General features: G+C 42.3%; 2 protein-coding genes across 2 annotated transcripts in view; both read right to left on the reverse strand.

The window, feature by feature from the left end:
- LOC308417646 (scavenger receptor cysteine-rich domain-containing protein DMBT1) overlaps nucleotides 1-2,720 on the reverse strand; it is a gene marked incomplete at both ends in the record, with an annotated part of 50,834 nt that extends 48,114 nt beyond the window's left edge. The window contains 2 exons of the mRNA XM_080912992.1: nucleotides 87-289; nucleotides 2,692-2,720. Of these exons, the coding sequence (XP_080769118.1) occupies nucleotides 87-289; nucleotides 2,692-2,720 (232 nt within the window). The remainder of the gene's footprint in view (nucleotides 1-86; nucleotides 290-2,691) is intronic.
- A 1,045-nt stretch (nucleotides 2,721-3,765) lies between these two features.
- LOC308417647 (putative DMBT1-like protein) overlaps nucleotides 3,766-25,710 on the reverse strand; it is a gene marked incomplete at both ends in the record, with an annotated part of 59,150 nt that continues 37,205 nt past the window's right edge. The window contains 13 exons of the mRNA XM_080912993.1: nucleotides 3,766-3,923; nucleotides 5,149-5,175; nucleotides 5,845-6,162; nucleotides 7,762-7,979; nucleotides 9,783-9,936; nucleotides 11,388-11,420; nucleotides 13,575-13,607; nucleotides 14,155-14,472; nucleotides 16,077-16,394; nucleotides 17,282-17,323; nucleotides 22,964-22,993; nucleotides 23,943-24,133; nucleotides 24,408-24,555. Of these exons, the coding sequence (XP_080769119.1) occupies nucleotides 3,766-3,923; nucleotides 5,149-5,175; nucleotides 5,845-6,162; nucleotides 7,762-7,979; nucleotides 9,783-9,936; nucleotides 11,388-11,420; nucleotides 13,575-13,607; nucleotides 14,155-14,472; nucleotides 16,077-16,394; nucleotides 17,282-17,323; nucleotides 22,964-22,993; nucleotides 23,943-24,133; nucleotides 24,408-24,555 (1,988 nt within the window). The remainder of the gene's footprint in view (nucleotides 3,924-5,148; nucleotides 5,176-5,844; nucleotides 6,163-7,761; nucleotides 7,980-9,782; nucleotides 9,937-11,387; nucleotides 11,421-13,574; nucleotides 13,608-14,154; nucleotides 14,473-16,076; nucleotides 16,395-17,281; nucleotides 17,324-22,963; nucleotides 22,994-23,942; nucleotides 24,134-24,407; nucleotides 24,556-25,710) is intronic.

The raw sequence follows: 25,710 nt of genomic DNA on the forward strand, positions 1-25,710 counted from the left end.
AGCCTCTTCTCTCTAAATGGGACAAGGCACAGCCAGTGCACTTCCTGCAAGGCAGGTGTCAGGATACCCACCGTTTTGCCTTTCACCTTGCTGAACGGTGTTGTACAGGGCATAGAAGCCTGAGTTGGTGATCATGGTGTCACTTTTAAACACCACCGTCATGAAATTTGAAGAGGAGAGGAATGTAAGTTCTGCCCCAGCGCAGACTTTGCCCATGGAGAGTGAGGCGACTTGCTGTCCATCAAACACTTCCACAAAGTCATAAGGGCACCCATAGATGTCCTCCAGTCTGAGGGGATCAAAGGAGCATTAGTGTCCTCAGGCCAATCTACCATCTCCTTCCTCCTACCCACACTCCTCATTCCACATCCAAGAACCCCCTGAATCTGCCCCTCCCCCTTCCCCCCAGACTATCCTTTATCAGGAAGCCTGGCTTTCAGTCTTTCTGACACTCTTCCTTTTTACCCTGAGTATCTCTTTAATGTCTCTGACCCTCTAATTCAAGTCCTGCTTCGGGTGGTCCTCAGTGTTTATCAGAGACTCGAAGAATAAGATGGTCAGGAAGACCGTGAGTCAGGGAGATGATGACAAAGGGAGTACTGAAAAGACTTCTCTCACCAAGGTCCCAGACTGCCCACATTTCCCTTTAACCTGGATGCCGAAAGAGTTGTGCCAGGCATCCCTTGTGCTGTCTTCTTCTGCCTTGACTCCCAGCCTAGTTTCTCAAGTATCGATCGCTTTGACTTCATAGTACATGCCAACTTCTTACTATCTGAAATTTTCCACTGAGTTAATTGGTTTTATTCAGTACTGTTTGCCTTTCCATCTAGAATGTAAACTCCTAGCATCAGAGGTCTTATCTCTTCTGTTCAGCACTGTAAGGCCAGTCCTAGACAGGAGCCCACACACAGAGTGGGAACAATGAATGTATGTGGAAAGCACACTAATGCCTATCTAATATAGAAAGTATTACATAGTATGTAACATGATATATACATATATAATTTCTGAGCAAGTAGCTGTTTATGTGTCTATTATAAATTCTCATCACAAACACATACTGGATATCCACACACCAATTGGCCTCACTTTACACACAAATTCAGTACTAGATTTTAAAATCTGTCATTGGACACCTATCCAAGTGAATTAAAAATAAAATAGTAAAACTAATAACATTGTGTGTGTGTGTGTGTGTGTGTGTGTGTGTGTGTGTGTTTGAGAAAGGGTTTTTCTATGTAGCCCTGTCTGTACTGGAACTCAATGTAGACCAGGCTGCCCTGGACATAGAAATATGCCTGTCACTGGGACTAAAAGCATGCACTAAAATGCCCAGCTACAAAAGAACCCACGTTTTAAAGAAAGAAACAAAGAAAAAAAGCAGTGACACAATGTATGTGGAAAGTAAGGCCATGCCCAAAGTGTTCATTGCAAAAATGCCAAGTAAGCCCCAGAGGGACCTTGACTTTCATTTGCAACATAAATAGCTGAACTGGAGCTATTTCTTGTAGGTAACTATTGGGGCTGAGACCACAGCTCAGCAGTATAGGATTTGCATGAAACACTTGAAGCTTTAAGTTCAATCCCCAGTGGCCCAAAAGTAATAAATAAATGGCTACTTTTGTGTTAAAGAAAGATAATTTAAGCTTAACTAGAAATAGCTAACATAATTATATAGCCAGAGGCTTCCCCATGGGACAGACCAAGTGAGACAATGGTATAGCCACAGCCAGGTGACTGTCCCTCCACTTCTTCTCTTTTTGCTCAGACTTTCTCTGTAGTTCCTTCTTGCAGCTACTGAGCCAGCTTTTGTAAGTTACCTGAGTCATAAATCCTTGGTTGCCAAGACAACTAAAGATACCAGTGTGGCCCAGTTTGCATATTTTTCTCAATTTGAGTAATTATTAGTTTCAAAACCAAAAATGCTTAGTAAGAAAAAATTTTAAACAGAAAAACCATCCATCTCTTCTGGGAGAGGGATAAACCATCTATCTCTTTAGCATCTATCTCTTTTGAGAGATGGTCTCTCACTGGACCTCAAGGATCAGCCTGGCTCCTCCTCTCTAGCAATGGGTTACAAGTATGTATTGCCCTACTCGGCATGTTTTCATGTAGGTTCTGAGGATTGAACTCAGATCCTCTTGCTTGCCAGGCAAGCACCTTACTGACTGAGCTATCTCTCCATCCAGCATATATAGATACACTTTTACCACTTAAATGTGAAGTAAAAAGAAAAAACAAGCCTCTGCATAAGGCAGAGCTACTTAATCTTAGTCTCACCATGATACTATGGTGGTGCTGGAAAACTTCTTGGGAGGGATGGAGGGGTTTGTCCAGATCATCACATTTAACAGCCTTCACCTCTATCCATTAGATGACAGTGCCTCCCAGCCAACCCCAAATAGGATACCTAAATGTGACCCCAGACCTCGAGAAGTACCTTAGAAGCAGGTATTACAATCACTTCTAGTTGAAAAGTCCTTTGGAATAAAAATAAAAATTTTATAGCCCAAGAAAGAAGATGTAAATAACAATATATTTTGACTTAAAAACCATCAAACTTCAGAATTATCATCTTTCTCCTTGTTTTGGGCAAAATATTAAACTACTCCATAATCAGTGTACTTTAAAGGTAGAGGAGGAATTTATGCTTTAGTGAGTAAGTAGATTATAGGAGATTTGGGGGGTTACAGCTCTTTGGTGCGGTGAGAGTGTGGCATGCTCTGCTTCACTGTCCCCCAGTTTTACATCTTTAAAGAGAGAACTTGGACCATTGGCTGCTGTGAGTAATGAAGGCAGGAAGAAAGAAACTCAGAGGTCTGGACAAACTGAAGAGATAAAGTCGGCCATGATGTGACAGTGTAGAAAGACAAGACCGTGGTTTCATAGTATCTGGAAACATTTTTATAATTAAGAAGTTACCTATATGAATATTTGCATGTATTTGCAGTTGGCCTCTTGCATCTGAGGATTTAATTACGTATGAGTCAAAAAATATTTAATATACATCTTTGTGCTGAGCATGCTTAGGCTTTTTTGGGGTCACTATTCCAGAATCAATATAGCAAAACAACAATTTGTCCCACATTTATATTGCATTTCTTGGGTGTTATTATAGCCTGACAGATTTAAGGAACACAGAAAAGTGTACAAAGGTTACATCTAAATACTATAGTATTTGATATGAGATTTAGACTTCTGTGGCAGCTGAGGGGGTGTCTTGGAGCCATACTATGAACACCAAGGGACACTGTATATGCAATATTTAAAGGTATACACATAAGCATATACATATAGATATACATTAATATATGAGTAAGTGTTTTCAAATGGATGATGGCTGAAGTAGGTAACACAAGATACTTGATGGGAGAAATGAATAAAACTCCTTAATTTTTGGAGAAAATTCCCTGATAGAATTCTTGAAGGGAAAAGCCACATCGTATCTGAGAAAAGATGACCAGGGAATGAAAACAAAGAAGACCCAATCTGTATCTTTCAGGAGTAGGGAACTTAGATGTGATGAAGAGGGGCAGGGTCTTCAGCTATGGACCACCCAGCTGGAGCTCCATGTCTTGGTGACTTGAGGTTCATGGGTATTACCCCAATGAGTGAGATACTGGGATGACTGACTACAAGACACCCACAACCAAAACTATCAATGGCCACCTGAAAAGTAAAAAAACCCATGGAAAAGGTCTTATTCTTGGGAAATCGCAGATTCAAATCTAGTCTGGCCATTAGAGCAGAGAAAGGCAAAGCTGCTTACTTCAGGCTTGGGATCGTCAGCTCTATGTTGAACTTCTCAGCCACATGTATCTCCCAGATACACTCTGTGTCAGTAGGGTAGTTAGTAGGATACCAAGGACTGGAGAAGGAGCCCGAGAGACTTGAAATTACTCCTCCACAGGACTTGCTTCCTTCTGTGAAAGCAGATGAGAGACTTGTGATTGGCACCTTCAGGAATGCACTTGGCATTTTCCCAGATGTAAAATCTAGAATGGCATCAGATTCTACAGTGGGAATCACAGCAGGGGCAGTGATGTGGTTGGTCTGGACAGCCGCAGTTTGACGGGCATGTGGGAGGACGGATTATATATGATTGGTGTGTAGGACTCTGAAACTGATGAAAGCGACACAAGATGTATATACATTGAGGGCACGTAGGGAGATATCCAGGTTACACTTTTGTGTGTGTGCTTGTATGGGTGCATGTATGTGTGTGTACATGGGGTGGGCAAGAGTCTAGGAGGGCCATTAGAGAAGTCTATATTCTAAAGGACTAGAGAGATAGCTCGGTTGGTAAAGCACTTGTCTTGCAAATGGAAGGACATAAGTTTTAGCCCAGGAACCCACATTAAAAAAAAAAAAGCTAATCATAGTGCTGTATGCTTCTAATACCATTATGAGGGTGGAAAAGATGGGTGAATTTGAGGGGGAGGGGCTCTCTGGCAAGCCAGCCTAACTTATCCAGTGGATTCCAGGTCAATAAGAGACAGTGTCTCAAAATAACAAGGTGGGTGGGACCTGAGAGTTCTTGTCGGAGTTATTGATTTATTGCTGTTGGAGGAGAGGACAGAACACAGAGCCATGAGTTATGATCTGCTGTCTCCAAACATAGGTGTCACCGCATTCCGCTTTTGGTGTCCCCTCCCACACTGAGCTTCTTCACCCCTTCTTCCTGGTTCTCCCTCTCCAGTTACTTCCGAAATCTACTCTCCTATCACATAACTTCTACCACTCTCTATTTCTTGCCCCTTTTAAAAACTCATCCCCATAACTCTCTTTTTAATTTTTATAGCTTATGACATACACATACTAACACACACTCATGTATATATACATCTTTTCCAACTACACATCTCGTGGGGGCGTTAATGTGCAGGGTTTTTAAAGAGCCACTGGCATTTAAATTTCCGCTGCACAATGCAATCACATGAGAGCTTGATGATTACTGGCAACCAGGGGTGGTCCTGGAGATTCTAATGTGACCAGTCTTGGGAACAGCAGAGGAACTGGGACTCCCAGAAGCTTCCATTGTGCAGCCAGAATTGGAAATCACTGCTCTGGTCATTGTCCACCAGTGTCTGGGTTCAGGACACAGGTTTCTCAACTTTGAAGAGATGGAATTTACAGTGTTGGACTTACCTGTTGGTGATGGAGTCACCTCTGCATCTGCATGAATAGGAAATAAATGGGTTTAGGGAATTTAAATTGAATTCCATGGAGATAAAAATATTATTTTTTTCTCCTGTGGGCATGTATCCCTGGGAGAGCGGCATTAATCACATCTGGGGACGGTACAGACAATAGGAAAAGCCAATGAAGTGTCACTGGGCATCTGCTTTCAAAAACAGTTGTACTCGGCATTTCCGTCTATCTTGCTAAAGGGGTGTTGCTCTTGTCAATGTACCAGGTCTAGAACAACCTAGGAGGCAAACCTCTGGGCTTCTTTAGGAGATTTATAGATCAGGTTACTGAGAAAGAAAAAGCCACTCTAAATGGGGGTAGCACCATTGCATGGGCTGGGGTCCTAGACTGAAGGAAAAGAAGCAAGTTCAGTGCCAGCATTGATCTATCTCTACTTCCTACATCCAATTCACTATGACCAGCTGCCTCAAGCTCTGTCCTCCATGACCTCTCTGCCAGGGTGGACTGCACCTGAACCATGGATCAGAACCAAGCCCTTCTTTTGCTAAGTTGCTTCTATCAGGTATGTTTACAGCTATGTAAGAAGTAACTAAGATGGCCATTTTTAATAGAGTCACACCCTTGCTTTGTTCATGGTTTCTATCCATCACTAAGATTCCTCCTAGAAAGAACCCATTACGGGAGACAAACTACCTGAGCAGATAACTCCAGCATCCTCATGGTGGCCACAGTTGTGGTCTAACCAGGCAGAGCTGGAACACTGGCCAAAGTGGTTTTCCTTTCCTGAACACTGAATGTTGTCCAGAAGGATGTTTCCAGAGCCTGGACCAAAGTAGGCACTTCCAGGAGCAGCAATGGCATGGCCACATCCCAGCTGTCTGCACACAACCTCAGCTTCATTCAGGTCCCATAGGTCATCACACACGGTGCCCCAGGTTCCCTGGTGGAGGATCTCCACTCGTCCTGAGCACTGTCCAGAGCTGCCTGCCAACCTCAGCACTGGTCTTTCTTCTAAACAGAGGAAGATTTCAGTTTCGAGCATGGGGAGGTTTATGTAGAACGTGACATTGGATAGAGTTCGATGACTCTTACAGAAGAGTTGGGGTCAGGCATGTGGGGGGGGCGAAGGGGATAGGAACTCCATAGGAAGACCAACAGAGTCAACTAACCTGACCCCTTGAAGGTTCTCAGAGACTAAACCACCAACCAAAGAGCACACCTGGACTGGACCTAAGCCCCCTACACATATTTAGCAGATGTGCAGCCTGTTTTTTATGTGGTTCCCCCAACAACTAGAGCAGGAGCTGCCCCTAAAGCTGTTGCCTGCCTGCAGATCCCACTCCCTTAAATGGGCTGCCTTGTCTAGCCTCAGTGGGAGAGGATGTACCTAGCAGTTCACAGACTTAATGAGTGAGAGTAGGAAGGATACCCAGGGAGCCTCTACTCTCTCAGAGGAGAAGCAGAGGAGGAAGAAGTATGGGGGAAGGAAGAGTATGTGGGGGAGGGTGGTTATATGGCAGAGTTTGGAGGGGAAAGGGAGAAATGTGATTGTATTATCCCCAAAATTTAAAAAAAAATGAAGAAGAAAAAAACAAAGGAAGGAAGGGAAGGGAAGAAAGGAAGAAAGGAAGGAAAGAAGGAAAGAAGGAAGGAAGGAAGGAAGGAAGGAAGGAAGGAAAGAACTTCTAACAGCTGTGCCATGGCCAAGATCATCACAAGTGCAAACCCATGAGGTTGTCTTGATTCCAAATGAAGCCCAAGAGTTATAGAGGAAGAAAGACACTAGGGTTGAATCTCATTCTACTGCCCCTACATGACAATTACTTCACTGAGCTGTTTCCTTGTTTGTAAAGTCAGACTTCTATCAAGTGTTTACTGTAGAGGTTCTTGGGATGGATCAGGAAAACCACACATATATAAGATGCACATAGCACATACAGATAGGAAGTTCTTTCCTCAGAGACAAACAAACCCAAACTTCAGACAGAAACTTACTCCTTATCTGGCTTTCTGGCATTCTCAAAGAATGATTGGGGTTACCGCAGGGAGAACCTAAACATCAGCAACCTCACAACTGACAGGCACTGTTCCTTGCAGGGTACAACACGAATCTAGCTCTACAATGACTTCCTACAAGACTAAGGCTAACAGAAGTCCCCAAGCCTCCAGTCAGGGTGCACCGAAGGTTCAAGGCATGACACATGTGAGTTGGGTCGACAGGTAAGGGGAATGAAATCTCCAGAAGTGTTGGGCTTCCACGTTTCAGACTCTGGACAGTTCCCAAGGAGCTAGTGATAGCAGATGCAGCCTGAAGACCCTGCATACAGCATGGTTTCCCATGCAAGCTGCCTGGTCTTTTATAACTACCTCTGCAGCATTCCTACAGATGTAAGTTACCATCTGACTGCTGCTTGCAACCTGGTGAGAAAATATATTCCCTTGTGATGCTACCACTTCTAGCAGGTGGTGTGTGTGTGTGTGTGTGTGTGTGTGTGTGTGTGTGTGTGTCTTTGGGGGTGTGGCTTGGAATTGAACCAGGCTTTGTGAATAGGAGTGTCAAGTTAGAAATTGTTCTCTATTATCTTCCCAAGGCTACCTAAAGCTTCCTACCTGACTCCTTTCCATCTTGTGGAATTGCATTGAAGAAAGCATAAAAGCCAGTGTTCGTTGTCATATAATCACTGCGGAACACCACTGTCAAGATGTCTGAGGAGGAGAAAAATACCACAGCTGATGGAGCACAAAACTTCCCCATGGAGAGCGATGCAATTCTGGGGCCATCGAAGATTTCAATTGAGTCATAGGGACATCCAAGGATATCTTCCAGGCTGGAGGTGGGGGATGAAAGCTGGGTATTAGTGGCACATTGCCAACATCTTCAGTACCAATGCTCCAAGATGTGACAATCTCAGAGCACGAAGTATTCACTAGTCTTTCTCAAATCAGGACTCTATTTTCTTTACTTAGGTAGCATATGAAGTTTATTAATACAACTTTATCATGATTTTAAAAATCATAGTGATTCTGACCAGCCATGAGATAATATACATTAGAAATTTGTGATTGACGTTTGGTGGGTTCAAAGCAAGTCTGAATTAACAGCCTTGACACAGTCATGATTGAACTACGACTTGGTGTCTGGCCGAGGCTGGTTTATCATGGAATCATGTGGTCTTGCTCTACTGCAGCATGGTGTGTGCCACGTCAGAGTAGAAAGGCCTTGTAAAGAATTTTCTGGAAAAAAACTGGGGCTTTGACATCAGACAGACCTGCATCTGTTGACAGCAGGCAAGTTAGTTACTCTCCAAGGTCTCATTTTCCTCATATCTAGTGAGGATGGTAGGCTATAAAGATGCTGGAGCATGACAAAGCCTAGAACCCAGGGTCTATAGATATATCTCGGTCATTAAACCTGAGTTTAGTCCCCAAAACCCATGTGAAAATTCTGGTTATGCTGGCCTCGCCACTTCAACAGCCCAAAGCCACTGTGAAACCTCTCTTTAAAAAACAAGGGTGGATAGTGCCTGAAAATGACAGTTTAAATGTCCTTTGTCATTCACATGGACATAGGTGTAGAAGAAACATGTAGTCAGGGGTCTAGACACACAATCAGCATTCTTAAACATCAGCTGTTATTTTCTGGCATGGCCATGAGAAGGTGACGGTAACTATGGGACATTACCCTTTGTGTCAGAAGAAAGGCAATGGCTATTCTATGTCTTTCACTTTGGAGAACACTAAGAAAATGCATACCCACATCTGGAATAGTTGACCAACATGTCTAAGGAGCCTCTTAAAGTCTGTATAAAACATAGACGAGCAAAGACTAGCCTGAAAGACATATGTCGGTGCTTAGTGTATAAGTTCAATGGTTTTGAACATTTAGTCCCCTGAGAGGCTCTACCAGCAGCTGACTGTGACAGATACAGATACTTATAGTCAACTAGAGGACTGAGGTTGGAGACCCCTATGGAAGAGTTAGGGGAAGAATTGGAAGAGCTGAGGGGGATTGGAAACCATTAGGAAGAACAACAGTTTCAACTAACCTGGACCCCTAGGAGCTCCCAGAGACTAAGCCACCAACCAAAGAGCATACATGGTCTGGTCCATGAGCCCCACTACATATGTAGCAAAGGATTGCCTTGTCTGGCCTCAGTGGGAAAGGGTGCATTTAATCCTGTAGAAACCTAATGTTCTAGGAAAGGGGGATGCTAGTTGGGTGAGGTGGGAGTGAATGGATGGGGGCAGCACCCTTTCAGAAGCAAAGGAAAGGGGTATGGGTTAAAGAACTCGTGGAGAGGAGATGTGGAAAAGGGTAAAACATTTGGAATGTAAATAAATAAAATAATAAAAATAATAAATCCAGAAAAGATTAGAAGATAAAAAAATTAAAAGACAAATTCCCAAAGTTGATCTGTGTCAAAAACATTGACAAATGACTTGTTGCATTTTTCTAGTTAGAAGAGAATTATTAGATGCTACTACAAAATTCATTCAGACTTGAACCTGGAAATGATGCTATGCTTTATAATCTTATGCTATTTTTCTTACTAAGAAAACGTCTTTTCCATAGCTAAGCAAATCAATTTTCTTATTCAGATTGAACCTTTTCTTTAAAACTAGTTTCTTACTTCAAATTTGGAATCATGAGTTCTATGCGAAAATTTTTCTCCACATGGATTTCCCAAACACATTGGATGTCTGTTGGATAGTTTTCTGGGTACTGTGGACTCATAAATGAACCAGAGAGGCTGGAAATGACTCCTCCACAAGAGTTACTTCCTCCTGAAATAAGGAAAAGGATGTCATGTTGCAAGAACATTGCGTCATTGAGTGACCTTAGGAATGACCAGCCTACAGTGTGATCAAGACAAGTCAAGCATGGTCATGTGGCAGTTGCCTTTGGTGAGCTGAAACTATTCAGTCTAATTCTGGTTCACCATGAATGGTTCTAATTCACCACGTGAGATTTCTTCATCTTCCCCTCTGCTCCCACCATCTGCAAAGAGATGTCTAACGTATATGCTTTGTTTACTGCATTTCTCCTTTCCACAAGGAAAGTCTCTTTGCTTGCTAGGAGAAAATTAGGTTCTGTATCATGAGAGATAGAGAGAGAATGTCACAGAGACAGGCTGTCTGTCTTGTGTTGGGGAAGTACTTTGAAAAGGTTTGTGAAGCAACAGTGCTGGACAACTTCAGAGTCTGGTGGGTCAGGGAAGGAAGGGTATCATGGGTGTAGTTGATAGCCTATGACTGGGACCACCTCTCAGTGCACAGCAAGTGCTTTGCTGGATAATGTCCACTCATTTTAACACAATGTGTTCAGACTGGAACTTGTAGAGTTGGGGATTTATGAAAGTTAAATAAGACAAAGATCTAGTTCTTCCACAGTCATTGTCAGTTTAGCATGAAAAGATACAGGCCCTACACAGGTATACAAGGCAGCATGCTGCCTAAAAAGTAGATAACAAAATTATCCAGTCATTTGGAGGGACTTTGAAAGCACAATACACCTCATTTGTGCCTAACATTTATGAAGCTGTTTGATGTTTCTTCTTTTTCACCTCTCTGACCACCTCATAATACTCCCAGACTCCCACAGGTTTCTAATCTTTCCTGAGATGGATCTGGGAGTTGGTTATAGACGTCCTACATGTCTGCCCTGATTATATTCTGGGACAGGAGAAAGCTGGAATCAAATCCAAGGTATTGTGCAAGTGCTCTCTACCACAGAGCCCATTCTCCAATCCTTTTTGTAGAGACAGAGTCTTATGATACAGCCAAGGATGGCCTTGAACTCAAACTCTCCTGCCTGTACCTCTCAAGTAATAAGATGACAATAAGACAACAGTCTACCACCATATTCCACCCTTCACTGATCACGTCTACAGGTTATAACAATAGGGTCAAGACATAACATGTATGACTGGAGATGAAAAAACAGGCATCTATGAACATCTACTCCAGGGCTGTGCCTAGACAAGCAGGCTGAGTGTGGGTCAGATAGACTGCAGAACTACATCTACCAACTGGTTGACTTTCTGTCTACTTTATCCTGGGAAGACCCACAGCATTCCTTTCCCTTGTGCTCCTCCTAATGCATAGTCACCACTTACAGAGTAGCAGCAGAGGAGTAAGCCCCTCGCCCACATGCCAGGAGCTCTGTTGTGCTACATCCCTGGACATTGCCTGGAATCTGCCAACATGGAGTTAGCATGTCATAAAGAAGTGATTACCTGTTAGTGGATCTTGAGGAGTTGGAGGAGGACCTGGAAGGGAAAAAATATAAGATAATAATGATACCCAGGGGAAAATATTTAGTCTCATTTACAAGCTAGTGCATGGTGAATGGTTTCCTTGGAAACATCAATATATCTGGTGCCAACTTTGAAGAGTCTGGAACCACTAAGTGAACGTTCTCTATAGTTTTGTGGCACATCAAAGCCAGCCAGTAACACTTGGACATGCCTCTTATCATCAGATGAGGACTCGGCTTCCTCCCTTGAACCTGAGAGGGCTCTGTAATTGCTTTGAACAATAGGATACGGCAGAAGCCATGCTGTGTTTTAAGGAACTATTGACATTTACTTCCTATTTCTGAACCTGAGGCTTAATTATACAGTGTTATACCATCCTACCCATTGAGGAGACTGGATGAAGAAGCCCTGAGACTCCCTTCAAAGGAAGAGGGCTCACCTTTGCAACTGCACTCACAAAGGCACTGATGATGTATATGAAGCTATCCTGAGCTCTCCAACGCAGAACACAGGTAAATGACACTGAGACTCTAGCTTGATGGTCTGAGGAGCAGAAGAATTTCCCAGCTAAGCCCTGCCCAAATTTCTGACACACAAAATCGATGGCACTTAACTGTCTTCAACCACTAAATTTTGAGGCCACAATGGACAACCAGAATGGATCCTTCTTTTCTTTATCACCCATACATTTCTTGCTAAATGAGCAAACTACAGACAACACTTAACTGAATACCTACTGTTAGAGATTTAGCTCAGTGGTAGGTGCTTGCCTGGCAGGCACAAGGCCCTGGGCTTAGTCCTCTGGTCTGAGAAAATTTGAAAAAGTTACATTATTTTTTACTTTAATCATGGCCTTGTAGCTTTACACAGCACTTTTCATCTTAGTAATGACCTCCACACTTAAGCTGCCCTGGCCTCGGACACCCAGCCCTCATCAAGATCTCCTCCTGGCAAATGCCAATAGAGATGCTTCTTTCAATGCCTTGTGACTTGTGTGCTTTCTGCAGCTTACCTTTGGGAAGGGTAAAGTCCAACTTTCCCTCAGGATAAATCTTACAAGATGTCTCTCCTGCTGGAGAGACATGTGGAAGGACCTGGGAGGCAGGGAAAGGAAGAGGTGCTTTCCCTACACTGTCCCTGATAGAGATAGTGTGGGCAGGCTTTGGGTCTCCTTTACCCTCAACCATATGGATTAAGTAATTAATGTATCAAGAGTCTTTGGATCATATCTACCAATGCTTTGGGTAGAGCTTGCAATGAAAAAAAAAATGTTTTCATTCACCTCCAATGTCATTCTAGAATTTATAGTATTAGTCTGATTTTCCTAATACCTGAATATATAGTGATTATGTAAGATTATATGTTATCATATATATATATATATATATATATATATATATATTCAGTTTTAAAACTTGGTTCTCCCATTAATTTGCATAATGATCAAAATTGCTTAACCTTGCTTCAATCTTCCTTCTGAAAACATAGCATGTGTGCCTTTTAAGAAACTTTCTTGGTGATGAGCAATAACCTGAGAAAACTGTCCCCCCATCTTTACTATAGCATTGTCTGATCTGGGTGTTCTGGGACAATGTGTGTATGGCAAGTTACTAGAGGTCAAATCTACTGACAGTTCGGCCCATATCCCTTGGATAGCTAAAAAGTGCCTTACTAATTTGCTAAATGTGTCTATTTATCTGGAAGATATAAATACTCAAAATATCTTTCTAGAGGGAATTAAGAGCTGGAGGAGGTCCCTGATTTATGACGACTTGATATATGGCTTTTCGCCAAGCAGAAACTTTCCTTCAAATTTTGAATTTGGATGTTTTCCTCCAGTCACATATATGGTCTGATCCTCCCTTGAGATACTGGGCCTCAGCAGTGAGCTCCTGGGACATCGAAGATATTGAGAATGCAGGGCAGGTGCTTGTAGAGTGCTGTGGCTGAGCCAGGACATTCAGAAAGCTAGCTATGTGGAACATATTCCTTGACTTATGGTAGTTGTACATTGGGCTTTTGGCATATAACTCCATTATCATTTGAGAAGAGTATGGAAAGCTCAGAATGCCTGGCTCTTAGCATTTTTTAAAAGGGTATTTCGTACTGTTTTTATAGTTCTTCCTGAGTGGGACGTTTCCTTAACTAGGAGAGCAGTGGACATACCTGGTGGCATAGGTGGAGGAGGGGCATCTGAATCTGTATACAGAAAGAAAACCAGCAGGTCATTCTCTTTAGTGAACTCAAAGGATGGAAGTAGAGGTGACAAGAGGAGGATGGTGAACAGGAGGGACAGACTCATGATGAACAAGAGGGACAGACTCACCACCTTTCTGGATCAACTGCGCACCCTCATCTAAGGTGAGTTCTTGACTTAGAAACCTCAGCCCAGCCAGTAGGCAGGCTGTGTCTCATGGTGGGCAGAGCTAGGTGACTCGTGGTACCCCTATGCAGAATTTCTGGGGGATTCTTAAAATGCAGTCTCCTGAGTTCCTTCCCAAACTACTCAGTGGTAGTTTCTTAAGAGAACGACCCTGGAACCTTTACTGTAATGTCCCAGAGTGGTGTCCATAGAGATCCTAGACTTCCCATAACCACTAAGAGCTACTCATGGCAGAGTAGGTGCCTGCACCCAGAACTCGGTCCTGAAGGGTTGTTTAAAGATTCAAACGTGTGGATAGAAAATTTCACCCATTAAAGATAGTTCCATTTTTTTTTTTTAGTTGCGTAGGATGAGGATGAATACCTGAGCAGATGACACCAGCATCCTCATGGTGGCCACAGTTGTGTTCAGACCATCCTGAATGTGGACACTGACCAAGGTAATGCTCCATTCCAGAACACTGAAGATTGTCTAGGAAGATGTCTCCTGAGCCTGGGCCAAAATAAGCCTCACCAAGACTAGAAACAGCCTGACCACACCCCAGCTGGCGGCATACGACCTCAGCTTCATTTGAACCCCACAGGTCATCACATATGGTGCCCCAGATTCCCTGGTGGAGGATTTCCACTCGTCCTGAGCACCTACTGGAGCCACCTACTAGACGAAGTTCTGGCCAATCTCCTGCAGAGAGAGAGAGGGAGAGATTGCTGTATGAGTCCCCACATCCCAGTACCTTCTCCTGCAGTACTAGGCTCGCCGGGGTAGGGCTTTGGGCATTCATTCATCCTCATGTTTACCATGAATTTCTGAGTTGCAGTTTGTGGGGGTTGCAGCAAATTTTGTTTCAGCAGACTTTTTGTTTCCCATGTTAGCCACAGATTGTATAGCCATAGACCCTTAAGGGACCCGAGTCTATTCACTTGTGAAATATAAACTCTGTACAATGTACTGTTTCATACTGTGATAAATACAACAAAAGCAAAGACCGGCTGTTAGATGATAATGGCAGAGAGGGGATCCTGGCAGACACCCTTTAGAAATGCGAAAAGGAGCTAGTGAGTAGAAGAGTCAAAACAAACTGTCTTTGGACCAGAGAGAAGAGTACCGGCAAGAAGCCCTAAGGAGCCATGTCACTTTCTCTTGGTGTCATGCCAGTGATGAAAATGACCAAATACGTAGCCTATTTTTTTAGGTAGCATGTGAATACTTTATCAATGATGGATACACATATGAACACACATGCATAGACACACAACACATCGCATGTGAAAAAGCTAAAAGAATCCCAGCTAGACTTTCTTGCAGCATTCTGTTACAGTTTTTGCAGTCTGAAGAAGGATTGAACTCAGGTGAAAGATCAAACAGCCTAAAGATAAAGTCAAAGGCAGCTGATATTTAACTCCCACCTATAAAAGACACCACTGACCTGGAACATCAGACAGAGGCTTTTCAGCGTCTGTAAGAAAAACAAATAGATCGATATTTGGAGAAACTCCAGACTTTAATAACAGAAGATAAAGTTTAATTATACTCTCATTCCTATTGACTAATCTCTTCTCAATCCCTTTAAAGAACATGATACCAGAAAAACCAAATTTGTCAACAGGCCTAAAATAAGCTTCTCCCTGGGGTGTTAGTTTTATTACAGAGATAGAGGTTGTGGCTTGAATAGTTTTGGCTCCCAGGAGCCAGAGCCTATTTACTGGAGAAATAGATACATTAGTAACATGTATTATGCTGTGTGGGCAGATCTGTGGACTTCGAGCCCATTCATTCTATTGACAGTGACTGATTCTTTGTAGTCACATCTGGGATTGTAGCTGTTTGTTTAAGGAATCACATTGTCAGACAGGGTTAGCAGTAGACAGTGGAGTGGGAACCTATTTACTCATAACTACTCATGCATAAATCGGGGTATTTAAAAAAGATGACACAGGTAGTTAAAATTAGGCATCTCCCAAAATTTCCTCCATGTTATGAGTAAGGAGAATAAGGAGATGTACACATTTCTGTTGGGTTGTAAGCCACTGCTTCATCACAAGCATCTTTGCAGTAGAAGAGCGGTCAACCTTCTAGTTTCCTAAGTGAAGAGAATGGGGCTCTGGAGACGTCAATGCTGTACAGGTTCAGTCTGGAGGTTCACTGAAGCCCTGAGAGCCAGCCCCATGAGCCCTGGCCTCCCAGCAGCAGGCCACTGTCTCAGTATTCAGACACATTCTTCGCATACTTCAGCAAAGCAAGCATTGCTAATGATGACTACCAAATGAGAAACTTAGATAGAGTACCTGAGCAGATGACACCAGCATCTTCATGGTGGCCACAGTTGTGATCTGACCAGCCAGAATGGGCACACTGGCCCAAGAAGTGCTCCACCCCAGCACATTGAAGGTTATCTAGAAAGATATCTCCTGAACCAGGGCCAAAGTAGGCCTTGCCGAGGGCAGACACAGCCTGACCACACCCCAGCTGTCTGCATACGACCTCAGCTTCGTTCAGGTCCCACAGGTCATCACACACGGTGCCCCAGACTCCCTGGTAGAGGATCTCCACACGCCCTGAGCAGCGACTGGAGCCACCCACCAGCTGCAGCTCTGGCCAGTCCCCTGCAGACAGAGACCTGGTGACTGCTGCCATCTGGGAGCATGATCCCTTTCCATGAGATGTTTGAGCTGCCCTCTCATAAATTCTATTAGATAAAGAAAACCTACTAGAGTCAGCCAACTAGTCAACCCCAGTTAGAATGTGATAAGTCACAGGGGTTGTCAATTGCATTTAGGGCATACGAAATCCACTAATTATTATCTGTTATGTGAGAAAAGTGCATGAATCTGTTTGAGCTGAATGTAGGGAAAAAATGAAACTTGTACAAAGCTTTGTTATCTTTTGAAAAAAGTTTTCCAAGTGTCACTTTTATGGTTGCTCAGTGTTATTTAGCAGGGTGTTGGCATGCCAACCTTATCTGTGAAGGAACTGAATGTAGAAAAATCAAAATGATTCCCCTGAACTCTACTTGTGGCAAACAGCATGTCTATCTATTTAAGGCCTTCTGCATTCCCTGCTTCAGAAGTGTCTTATTCTTCTGCTGCTGGTCTAGTTCATTGCTCTAAAGCTCTGCCCATCTTGAAAAAAATCAATTAGTGATAGGGATGAAGAGGTTGACTATACCTGAACCAGGCATGGGAAGAGGTGAGACGTTCCTACTGGGAGTATTTGTAGCTTGTGCAGGCTTTGAGAATTCTGAAAGAAACAAAAGCAAAACCAAGCAAAAATAATAGCAATAACTACCTGTTTATTCAGGATGTGAGAGCTGGAAGACTGTAGGGGTTTGCAGTGGTCCTAAGTCCTAAGGTAGAGTCAGTTGGTATATTTGCAAGCCAATAGGCTGTATGTAGTTCTAGTATTCCACACATGAAGCAGGCACAGCAAGTACAGACATGGTGCTAAAAGGAAGAGACACTTGGTTCTCAAATGGGTGCCTTCTGGGACTTACGTGGTCTTTCTGTTACCGTCTTGGAAGTTGCTGTGGGGATAGCTGTGGAGACAAGACGAGGGTAGACTTAGGAAGTCAAGGGCATCATCCTTAAATCAGTCCCCATTGAACACCCAGATCCCCCTGATTCTCTTACCTTCTCACTTACATAAAAAACAATGTCCTAAACCAAACCCTCTCTTTACATGGGTTTCATGTTGCCCAGAAGTATGGAAACCAACAGAAATGGCAGACCCTCTGCCTCCCCTTCAAAATATAACTTAATTTGTGCTAAGATGTAAACACTCAAACACTGTTTTACTGGGAAGAACCCTCCCCCATTTTTTGACTTGCTTCTTGTGAAGCTTCTTGGATATATATATATATCCAAGGCTGGAGAGATCGCTCAGTGGTTAGAAGCAGTGGCTGTTTTTCCAGAGAACTCAATTTCAATTCCCAGCAGCCAAATAGTAGCTGACAACAGTCTGTAATCCAAGTGATTTGACATCCTCACACAGACATACATGCAGGCAAAACACCAATGCATATAAAACAAAAATCTTTTTAAAAACCTATTTTCATAGTTGATTTTTTAGTGATGTGTAACTTCACTAAAAGTCTTGAAAGTCTCGATCATTTCTAGAAGTTTCCTGTTGGCACTTTTTAAACCTTGTGTTTGATGTTAACTCATCTGCAACTAGGGATAATTTGACTTGTTCCTTCCCAATGTCTATCCTTGGAATCCCCCTCTCTTGTCTTATTTCTCTAGCTGATGCTTCAAGAAGTGGGGGAATAGTGGACATCTCTGCCAGGAGCCATTATATGATACTAGCAGGTGATCTTCCTGAGATGGTCTACTTCGGATTAATAAATAATCCATGATAGATTTGCTCCTATAGGCAAGGTCTAGGAGAAAATCATTTTAAGAAAGATTCCTGCTATTAATCTCCTTTTCCTGTTATTATTAGATATATGACAATCACTAGGTTATTAGCCTACACTTTTGAGCAGACCTCTGCAGATCTACTGTCTCTTAGTGGTGCTGTATAAACAGTAAGATGATATAATTTTTAATGATGATCCTCTAAGAATTCCTAAAATTATATCAGTACCTATCAAGCTCTTTTATAATGGGACTGCGGTTAGGCCTCTTCTGATAGTCAGACCTGCAATGAGAACTCTGCCAGTCTCCCATGTTAACTGCTTCTAGAAAGTAACTATGCAGGGCACATTACAAGAGGTTGTAAAACCATTAAACAAGGTCATAAAAGGGGGACTACAATTTATTATAGGTGCTATGACAGAAGATAAAATACTGACTGGGTTTATCTATACAAAACGTCACTAATAACTTAGTTATGGTTTTTAACTGTCCTTGAACCCAGTGGAGCTGTGACAGGTGATAAATGTTGTGGAGAACTTTTTGGCATCATTGGATAGTTGGTGGCAGGAATCTTTACCATCGCAAGGACAATTAGAAGTTAGTCAAGGCAGAAATCTGACTCTGGCCCTAAACTCAGGAAACTGGCCCAGATTAAGAACATTTACATTTGTAGCTTAGGGCAGGTTCAGTGGATGTAGGTGTGGCAGTTCCTTTGTCTCTTGGGACCCCCTCTTGTCTCTGGTCTCCCCATCTAGCCCCTAGAAAGAGTTTACAGAATTTTTGATTATTAACTTGCTTGTCCCCTGACTCAGAACTGATGTTATCTTTTTGCATGTAATTAAAGTGGTTTTAAAGAGTACTGAATTAACAAGGCTTCGCTTCAGCCTTAGAACTTGCCGAAGTCATGTTATAATTTTGACTGTCTCTTTCAATCCTCTCTTCTGCTCTCGGGAACCTGTTGTCTGACCAAGCTGGCCTCAGACAAAATGTTTAGCCAGATAATTACGAGTAATAGATGTTCATGTTTACAGCATTCTCTGCTGTAAACTTCTTATTAAATTTATGGTTTAAATTAATGTGTAAACTTGGGGTGAAAGACGTGTAAGTGCTGAGAACAGAGAGAGGCTCATGAATTTCCCTTGTCTCACTTCGGATTTTTCCACCTTTCCCCTTTTTCTTAGAGAGTTTTCATAGGAACGTTTTTTACAACTTAGAAATATATGCTAAATTCACTTTTCAGAGAGCCCTCTTTTTGTGTGTGTGATTTCAACTAGCAGGCTGAAAGTTAGAACCAAGGAATTCCTGTGGAGTGAGAACAAAGGCTCTTTTGCTCAATGCCTTGCTGTTTTAGGAAGAGGTGCTAAGTGCCAACCTCAGAGGGACTCAGAAGGCAGGTCAACTACAGTAGCAAAGTAGCTTAGACTTAGATAAGTAAACTTTTGTTATCATACAGCAACCCAAATACTCTAAAGGCAAGGTCTTACCCCCATATCTCATAAGACAAAGTCTTAACCTCCTCCACAGGTGCTTTTTCCCTTCTGCTGCCTCGTGGGGAACTGAGAACAGAAAGAAAGCCCCACCAGGGCTGACCCCCAGCACATCCTAGCCTCAGTCCTGATGTTTAGGAAATTGCTTTAAGGTTTTCTCCATTTAGGATGATGCTGGCTATGGGGATGTCATGAATAGCTTTCCTTATATTGATGTATGTTCCCTTTAGTCTTACTGCTCCTGAAACTTTTATAATGAGGTATCCTAAATTTTTCCAAGTGTCTTTTCTGCATCTATTGAAGGGATCATGTGCTTTTTGTCTATAATTCCATTTAAATGGTTTGTTACATTTATTTTTTTAGATTTGTTTGTTTGTTTGTTTATGTATACAGCATTTTATGTGCATGTATGCCTGCAGGCCAGAAGAGAGCAGCAGATCTCATTACAGATGGTTGTGAGCCACCATGTGGTTGCTGGGATTTGAACTCAGGACCTCTGGAAGAGCAGTCATTGCTCTTAACCACTGAGCCATCTCTCCAGCCCCCTGTTTGTTACATTTATGAATGACTTAAATATGAACAATTCCTGCATCTCTAGGACAAAACCAGTATTATCATGGTGGGTGATCTTTCAGATATGTGTCTCTATTCCGTTTGCTAGTATTCATGTTCACTGGGAACACTGGCCTATAGTTTTTTTTTTTTTTTTCCTTCTTCTTCTTTTTTTAACCTGTTTCTTTTTCCCAAGTAATATTGGGGTCATAGAAGGAGATCTAAAGTAATTCTTCTGCTTCTAGTTTTCTAATATTTTTCAAAGAATTGGTTGTAGATCTATCTAAAAACTTGGTGAAATTCTGTGAATTTATCTGGGCATTTTGAGGCTATGATCATTACTATTTCAACTTGTTTATTTCCAATGGGTCTTTCTTTTGTTGGTTTAACTTTGGTGCTTTAGAAAAATCTAGAAATTTGTTCATATCTCTTTTAAAAAATTATTTTATTTATTTACATTCTAGTCTTTGCTCCCTCCTGGTCCCCCTCCCACAGTTCCTTATCCCATTCCTCCTCCCCCTTGTCTCTGAGAGGGTGCCTCCCTTTCTCCCCTGACAACTTGTCATCCCCTTCCCTGGGGTTTCAAATATCTGGAGGATTAGGGGCATCTTCTCCCACTGAGACCAGACCAGGCAGTCCTCTGAAGGTAAGGTAGTCCCCAGTGACTAGCCCAACTTGGGAACTAAGTCATGGGGGGTGGAACACCAAGACCTGACACGATTACTGATGCTTACAGATGGGGGAACCTGGCATGGCTGTCCTCTGAGAAGCCCTACCAGCAGCTGACTGAGACAGACACAGATACTTACACCCAACCATTGGACTGAAGTCAGGGACCCCTATGGTTGAATTAGGGAAAGATTGAAGAAGCTGAAGGGTAGGGTGACTCCATAGGAAGACAGGAGTCTCAACTACCTGGACCACTGGAAGCTCCCAGAGACTGAGCCACTAACCAGGCAGCACACATGGACTAGTCTGAGGCCCTGGCACATATACCACAGAGAACTGTCTGTTCATTTCTTTTATAATTTTATCTTAATGGAGTTTTTTAAAATATAAGTATTTTATCTTAATAGCTTTTTAAAAAAATATTTCCCTATATTATTCTGAATTTCATTGTTCTGTGTCATAATGGTTCCATATTCATTTCTAATTCTACTAATTTGGATAATCTGCTTTCTTTTAGTTAGTTAAGTGGAGAGTCCATTGAGTTTTTGTATGTGTTTCGCTTTCTTCTTTTTAAATATATTTTTATTGGATAGTTTATATACTTACAATTCAAATGTTATCTCCTTTCCAGGTTCCCTTACTCTCACATTCCCCCTCCCCCTACTTCTATGAGGATGCTCCCCTTCCCACCCACCCACTCCCACCTCAACATGATGCCATTTCCCTACACTGGAAAATGATTCTTCATAGGATCAAGGGCTTCTCCTCCTACTGATGCCAGACAATGCCATCTTCTGCTACATATGCGGCTGGAGTCATGCCCCCCCCACCCCCCAGCCATGTGTACTCTTTTGGTTGGTGTTTTAGTCCCTAGGAACTCGGGGGAGGGGTATCTGGTTGGTTGATATTGTTGTTTTTCTTAAGGGGTTGCAAACCCCTTCAGTTCCTTCAGTCCTTTCTCTAACACCCCCATTGGGGTCCCCATATTCAGTCTGATGGTTTAGCTGCAAGCATCTTAATCTGTACCAGTAAGGCTCTGGCAGATCCTCTCAGAAGACATTTATACCAGGCTCCTGTCAGCAAGCTCTTCTTGGCATCAGCCATAGTGACTGGGTTTGGCATATGGGATGGGATCTCCAGGTGGGGCAGTCTCTGGATGACTTTTCCCTCAGTCTCTGCTTCACTCTTTGTCCCTGGATTTCCTCCTACACGTATTTTTCTCTTCTTGAAGAACAAGCTCTTAGATCTGTTAATTATTTGTATTATTTTTTTGCTTCTATTTTATCAATTTCTGCCCTGATCTTCATTATTTCTAGGAGGCAAACCTCTGAGAGCATCTGTAAGGTCATTGCCATAGAGCTTTAACTGAAGTGAGAAGACACACCCTACATGTAGGCATGACCCTTTCATAAGTTATGATCCCAGGCTGAATAAAATGCAGAAAATGAGCAGAGCACCTGCATTAACCTCTCTCTGCTTCCTGATTGTAGAGGCCATGTGAGCTCCACCTCCCGCAACTAGATCCACTGTGTGCCTTCCCAGCCATGGCAGACTGCACTTCAAACTGTGAGCCAAAATGAACCTTCCTCCCTTAAGTTGCTTTTGTCAGGTTTTTTTGTAATTATTTTTTAAAAACAAGTAATTAGTATGCTTCTGCTGTATTAAGTTTTGACTTTTGATGTGTAATATCTAATTAAGTATGTTTTACCTTGGTTAAAAACAAGGAATTTGAAATTAAATAGAAAGCTATCAACACAAAGTGACCTGGTGTTTGAATAAATGTAACTGGGTTCCAGTGTAACTGGACATTAGGTTCATGCAGAAACCCTGCAGACAAAACCTCTCTGTCATCTGAGACTTGAACTAAGAATTAGGAAACAGGATAATGGGAGTAAAGGTTGACAGTAAAATCACCATTAAAACTGAGCATGGTAGTGTACTCAGGAAGCAGAGGCAGGTAGATTCTCTGAATTTGAGGCCATCCTGGTCTATACAGTGAGTTTCAGGACAGCCAGGGATACTTAGTAAGACCCCATCTTTGAAAAATCATCAGGACTGAGGGCAGAGGAAGAAACATGAACAAAAAATTGAGAATGATATGAGTACACTCACTGATCAGATATGGGGTCTTCGTTGTCATCTCTGAAAAACAAGAAAGTTACAATCAACAGACATATGATTCCCAATTACGGAGACACATCTGACCCATTGTTTGGTACAAAGCATCTCCTCTGCCTTGTTCGGTGGGTTAGTCCATCACTTACTAAAGGCCCTGGGGAGTGTTCTTAACACCATCTTAGACAAGACAGATATGAGGCCTGACTGGTACTTAGGGTAGAGAATAGTGTAGAGCCCCAGGTAATTACTGAACCTCTGGGGCCTCCAATTCCCCTCTGTGAAAAGGAATGATCCATGGGTTTGTGTAAAGATAACACATGCAAGAAGCTTATCCATGCTAGCAGATGGATGAACAGTAAACATCAGATGCTATTGTATTTGGCTCATAGTTGTTTTATTTGATCATACTAACTTATGTACACCGTGCTTTAACAGAGACCCTCAGCTTAGCTCCTGCCTTCCCAGCATGCACTGCATCTCATTTCCAACACTGATCTTACTTATGAGTTCTCTTGTGGTTTCTCTATGAATAGCCTATCTAATGTCACAGGCAAATTCGAAATGGATCTCCCCTGGTGTATGCAGCCTACAGTGATCCTGTCTTTTCTATTGTTTCTCTTTGATGTGCACATGTGTGTCTGTGAAGCACATTTTAGCACACACACTATTTTACTGGTTTGCTTTAACTTAGTATTTACCTTTTAATTTTGTCTTGTGCATTAATCTTGACCTCTTTATCAGTGTGCACAAGCCTGAGAGAGGTCCTAGAGGGAACATGTTCTTTTCCCTGTACCATTTAAAACACCCATCTGAGACTAGAGTCAGAGAATTATTGGAAATGACTCCCTAATGGCCCAGCTTCTGTTGTATGAATCCTCATGACAGATTCCCCATCAGTCAAGTGTCATGTCCAAGGTCACAGAACAAATGATGGCACATCACATGGAGCTGTGGCTTCATGCCATCTTCTTACCTTGGGCTTCAAAATAATAATAAGCCATGAAGTTTTTCCCAATGTTGTTCTCGCCTCGGAAGTACACTAGGGTCATTGAGTTGGATCGAGATAAGAAGGTGATGTGTAACCCACGGCAGGTTTTCCCCAGGGACTTCTTGGAGGATGGAGGGCCATCCAGGATTTCAAAATACTCATTGGTACAGTCGAGGCTGGGGAAGCAAACATCACATATACCTCTTAGTCTCCTCATCACAAGGCAAGAAGGTATTTTGTGAGTCCTGCTTTATTTTATAGGGGTAAGAATGCTGGGGAGAGGCATACAGGGCTGTGTGTCATTTGTCAGTTTCCTTCTGTGTTCACAGTTACTTCAAAATGAAAAGTTTAAAATGCACGAGGGATTCGTTTGCATATGAGAGTCAGTGTAGGGATGAACAATTAAAACGCTGAACTGCACCGTATGCTTATACAGTGCGCATCACTTACTCAAGAGACGGGAACGCCAGCCGTATGCGATCAGAGGCCTCTGCCCTGATTTCCCACACACAGGTTATGTTGTCATGCATTTCATTCATTGGGGGATTCTTAAGTTTTCCAGGCGCTTTGGTAATAACTCCACCACAGTGAGATTTTTCTAGAAGAAAGAGATTATGACAATAAATACACAGGTGCACCAGTCAGCATGCCACGTGGATAGAAGAAAAGTTCACAGCAGAGTCCCCACCCCTAGCTGAAGAGCTTCAGGGGTCAATGGCTCCTGGGGACAGTCAATTCTATTTAGAAATGAGGCTCCTGCTAAGTTGTCCTTCCTCCAGTGACCAGTCCTAAACTCTTGTACACATGGGAAACATAACTGGACTCAGATAGATAGGTATATGGAGGATGGATATATATATACAAACAGACAGGGGCATTGCTGAAATTTGAGATGTGTATTGGGCATAGGAGCAGTTAGAAGGGTGGAGGAGAGAGGATATGGTAAAACTATGATATATTCATTGCATAAAATCTAAGGAAAGGCGCTTTAAATCTATGGTTTGTATTGTTAAGTTTCCTAATTTTATAATTTACACCTTTTTTTTCTTTTTCATTTTTTTAAAAAAGAGGCTTTACTGGTCATTACTTTGTGGATGTGCCTTGGGATGTATTGAAGTTATAAAATAGTTTAAAGTACCTTCCAAACATAAGCTATTAGCACACCTGTGCCTGAAGTTTGAATCAGCTCTCATCCTGAAGGAGACTTCTAGTCCCATGCTGGGAAGATGAATCTCGGTAAGACCTTTCTCATTATTCCTTAGTTATGGATTCTCTTACTCATTGTCAATCACATCCTGCCCATGAATATCTCAAAATGTCACACAGCTAGTGAGGAGAACACTGCTTTGGTGTTTCCAGTTAAGAGTCAACCGTGTGGGATGTCTATGTATGTATGTATGTATGTATGTATGTATGTATGTATGTATGTATATGTATGTGATGATGACAATGGCTGACCCACCCAAACTATCATTTCTTAAAAGAATGCTATTAAACATCTGCTATTAGGTAGAAAGAAGTCAGCTTGGGTCATATACTTCTGTATTAATGATACCACATGTTACATCCATCAGTCCACTAATCTGCCTGTCTGGTTTTTGTTTTTTAACCTGGTTGTCTGTATGTCCACTCCAATATTCAGTTTAATGGCAGTGTAAAGAACTTGTATCTAGTCAGATTATCTGGCTATGTGGGGACTGGTTCTGACATCATCATCATCATCATTTCGTTCTTTATCATCAAATAGTGCTAA

This window comes from Micromys minutus, assembly GCF_963924665.1.
Source record: "Micromys minutus genome assembly, chromosome: 2".
NCBI classification, from domain to species: Eukaryota; Metazoa; Chordata; class Mammalia; order Rodentia; family Muridae; genus Micromys; species Micromys minutus.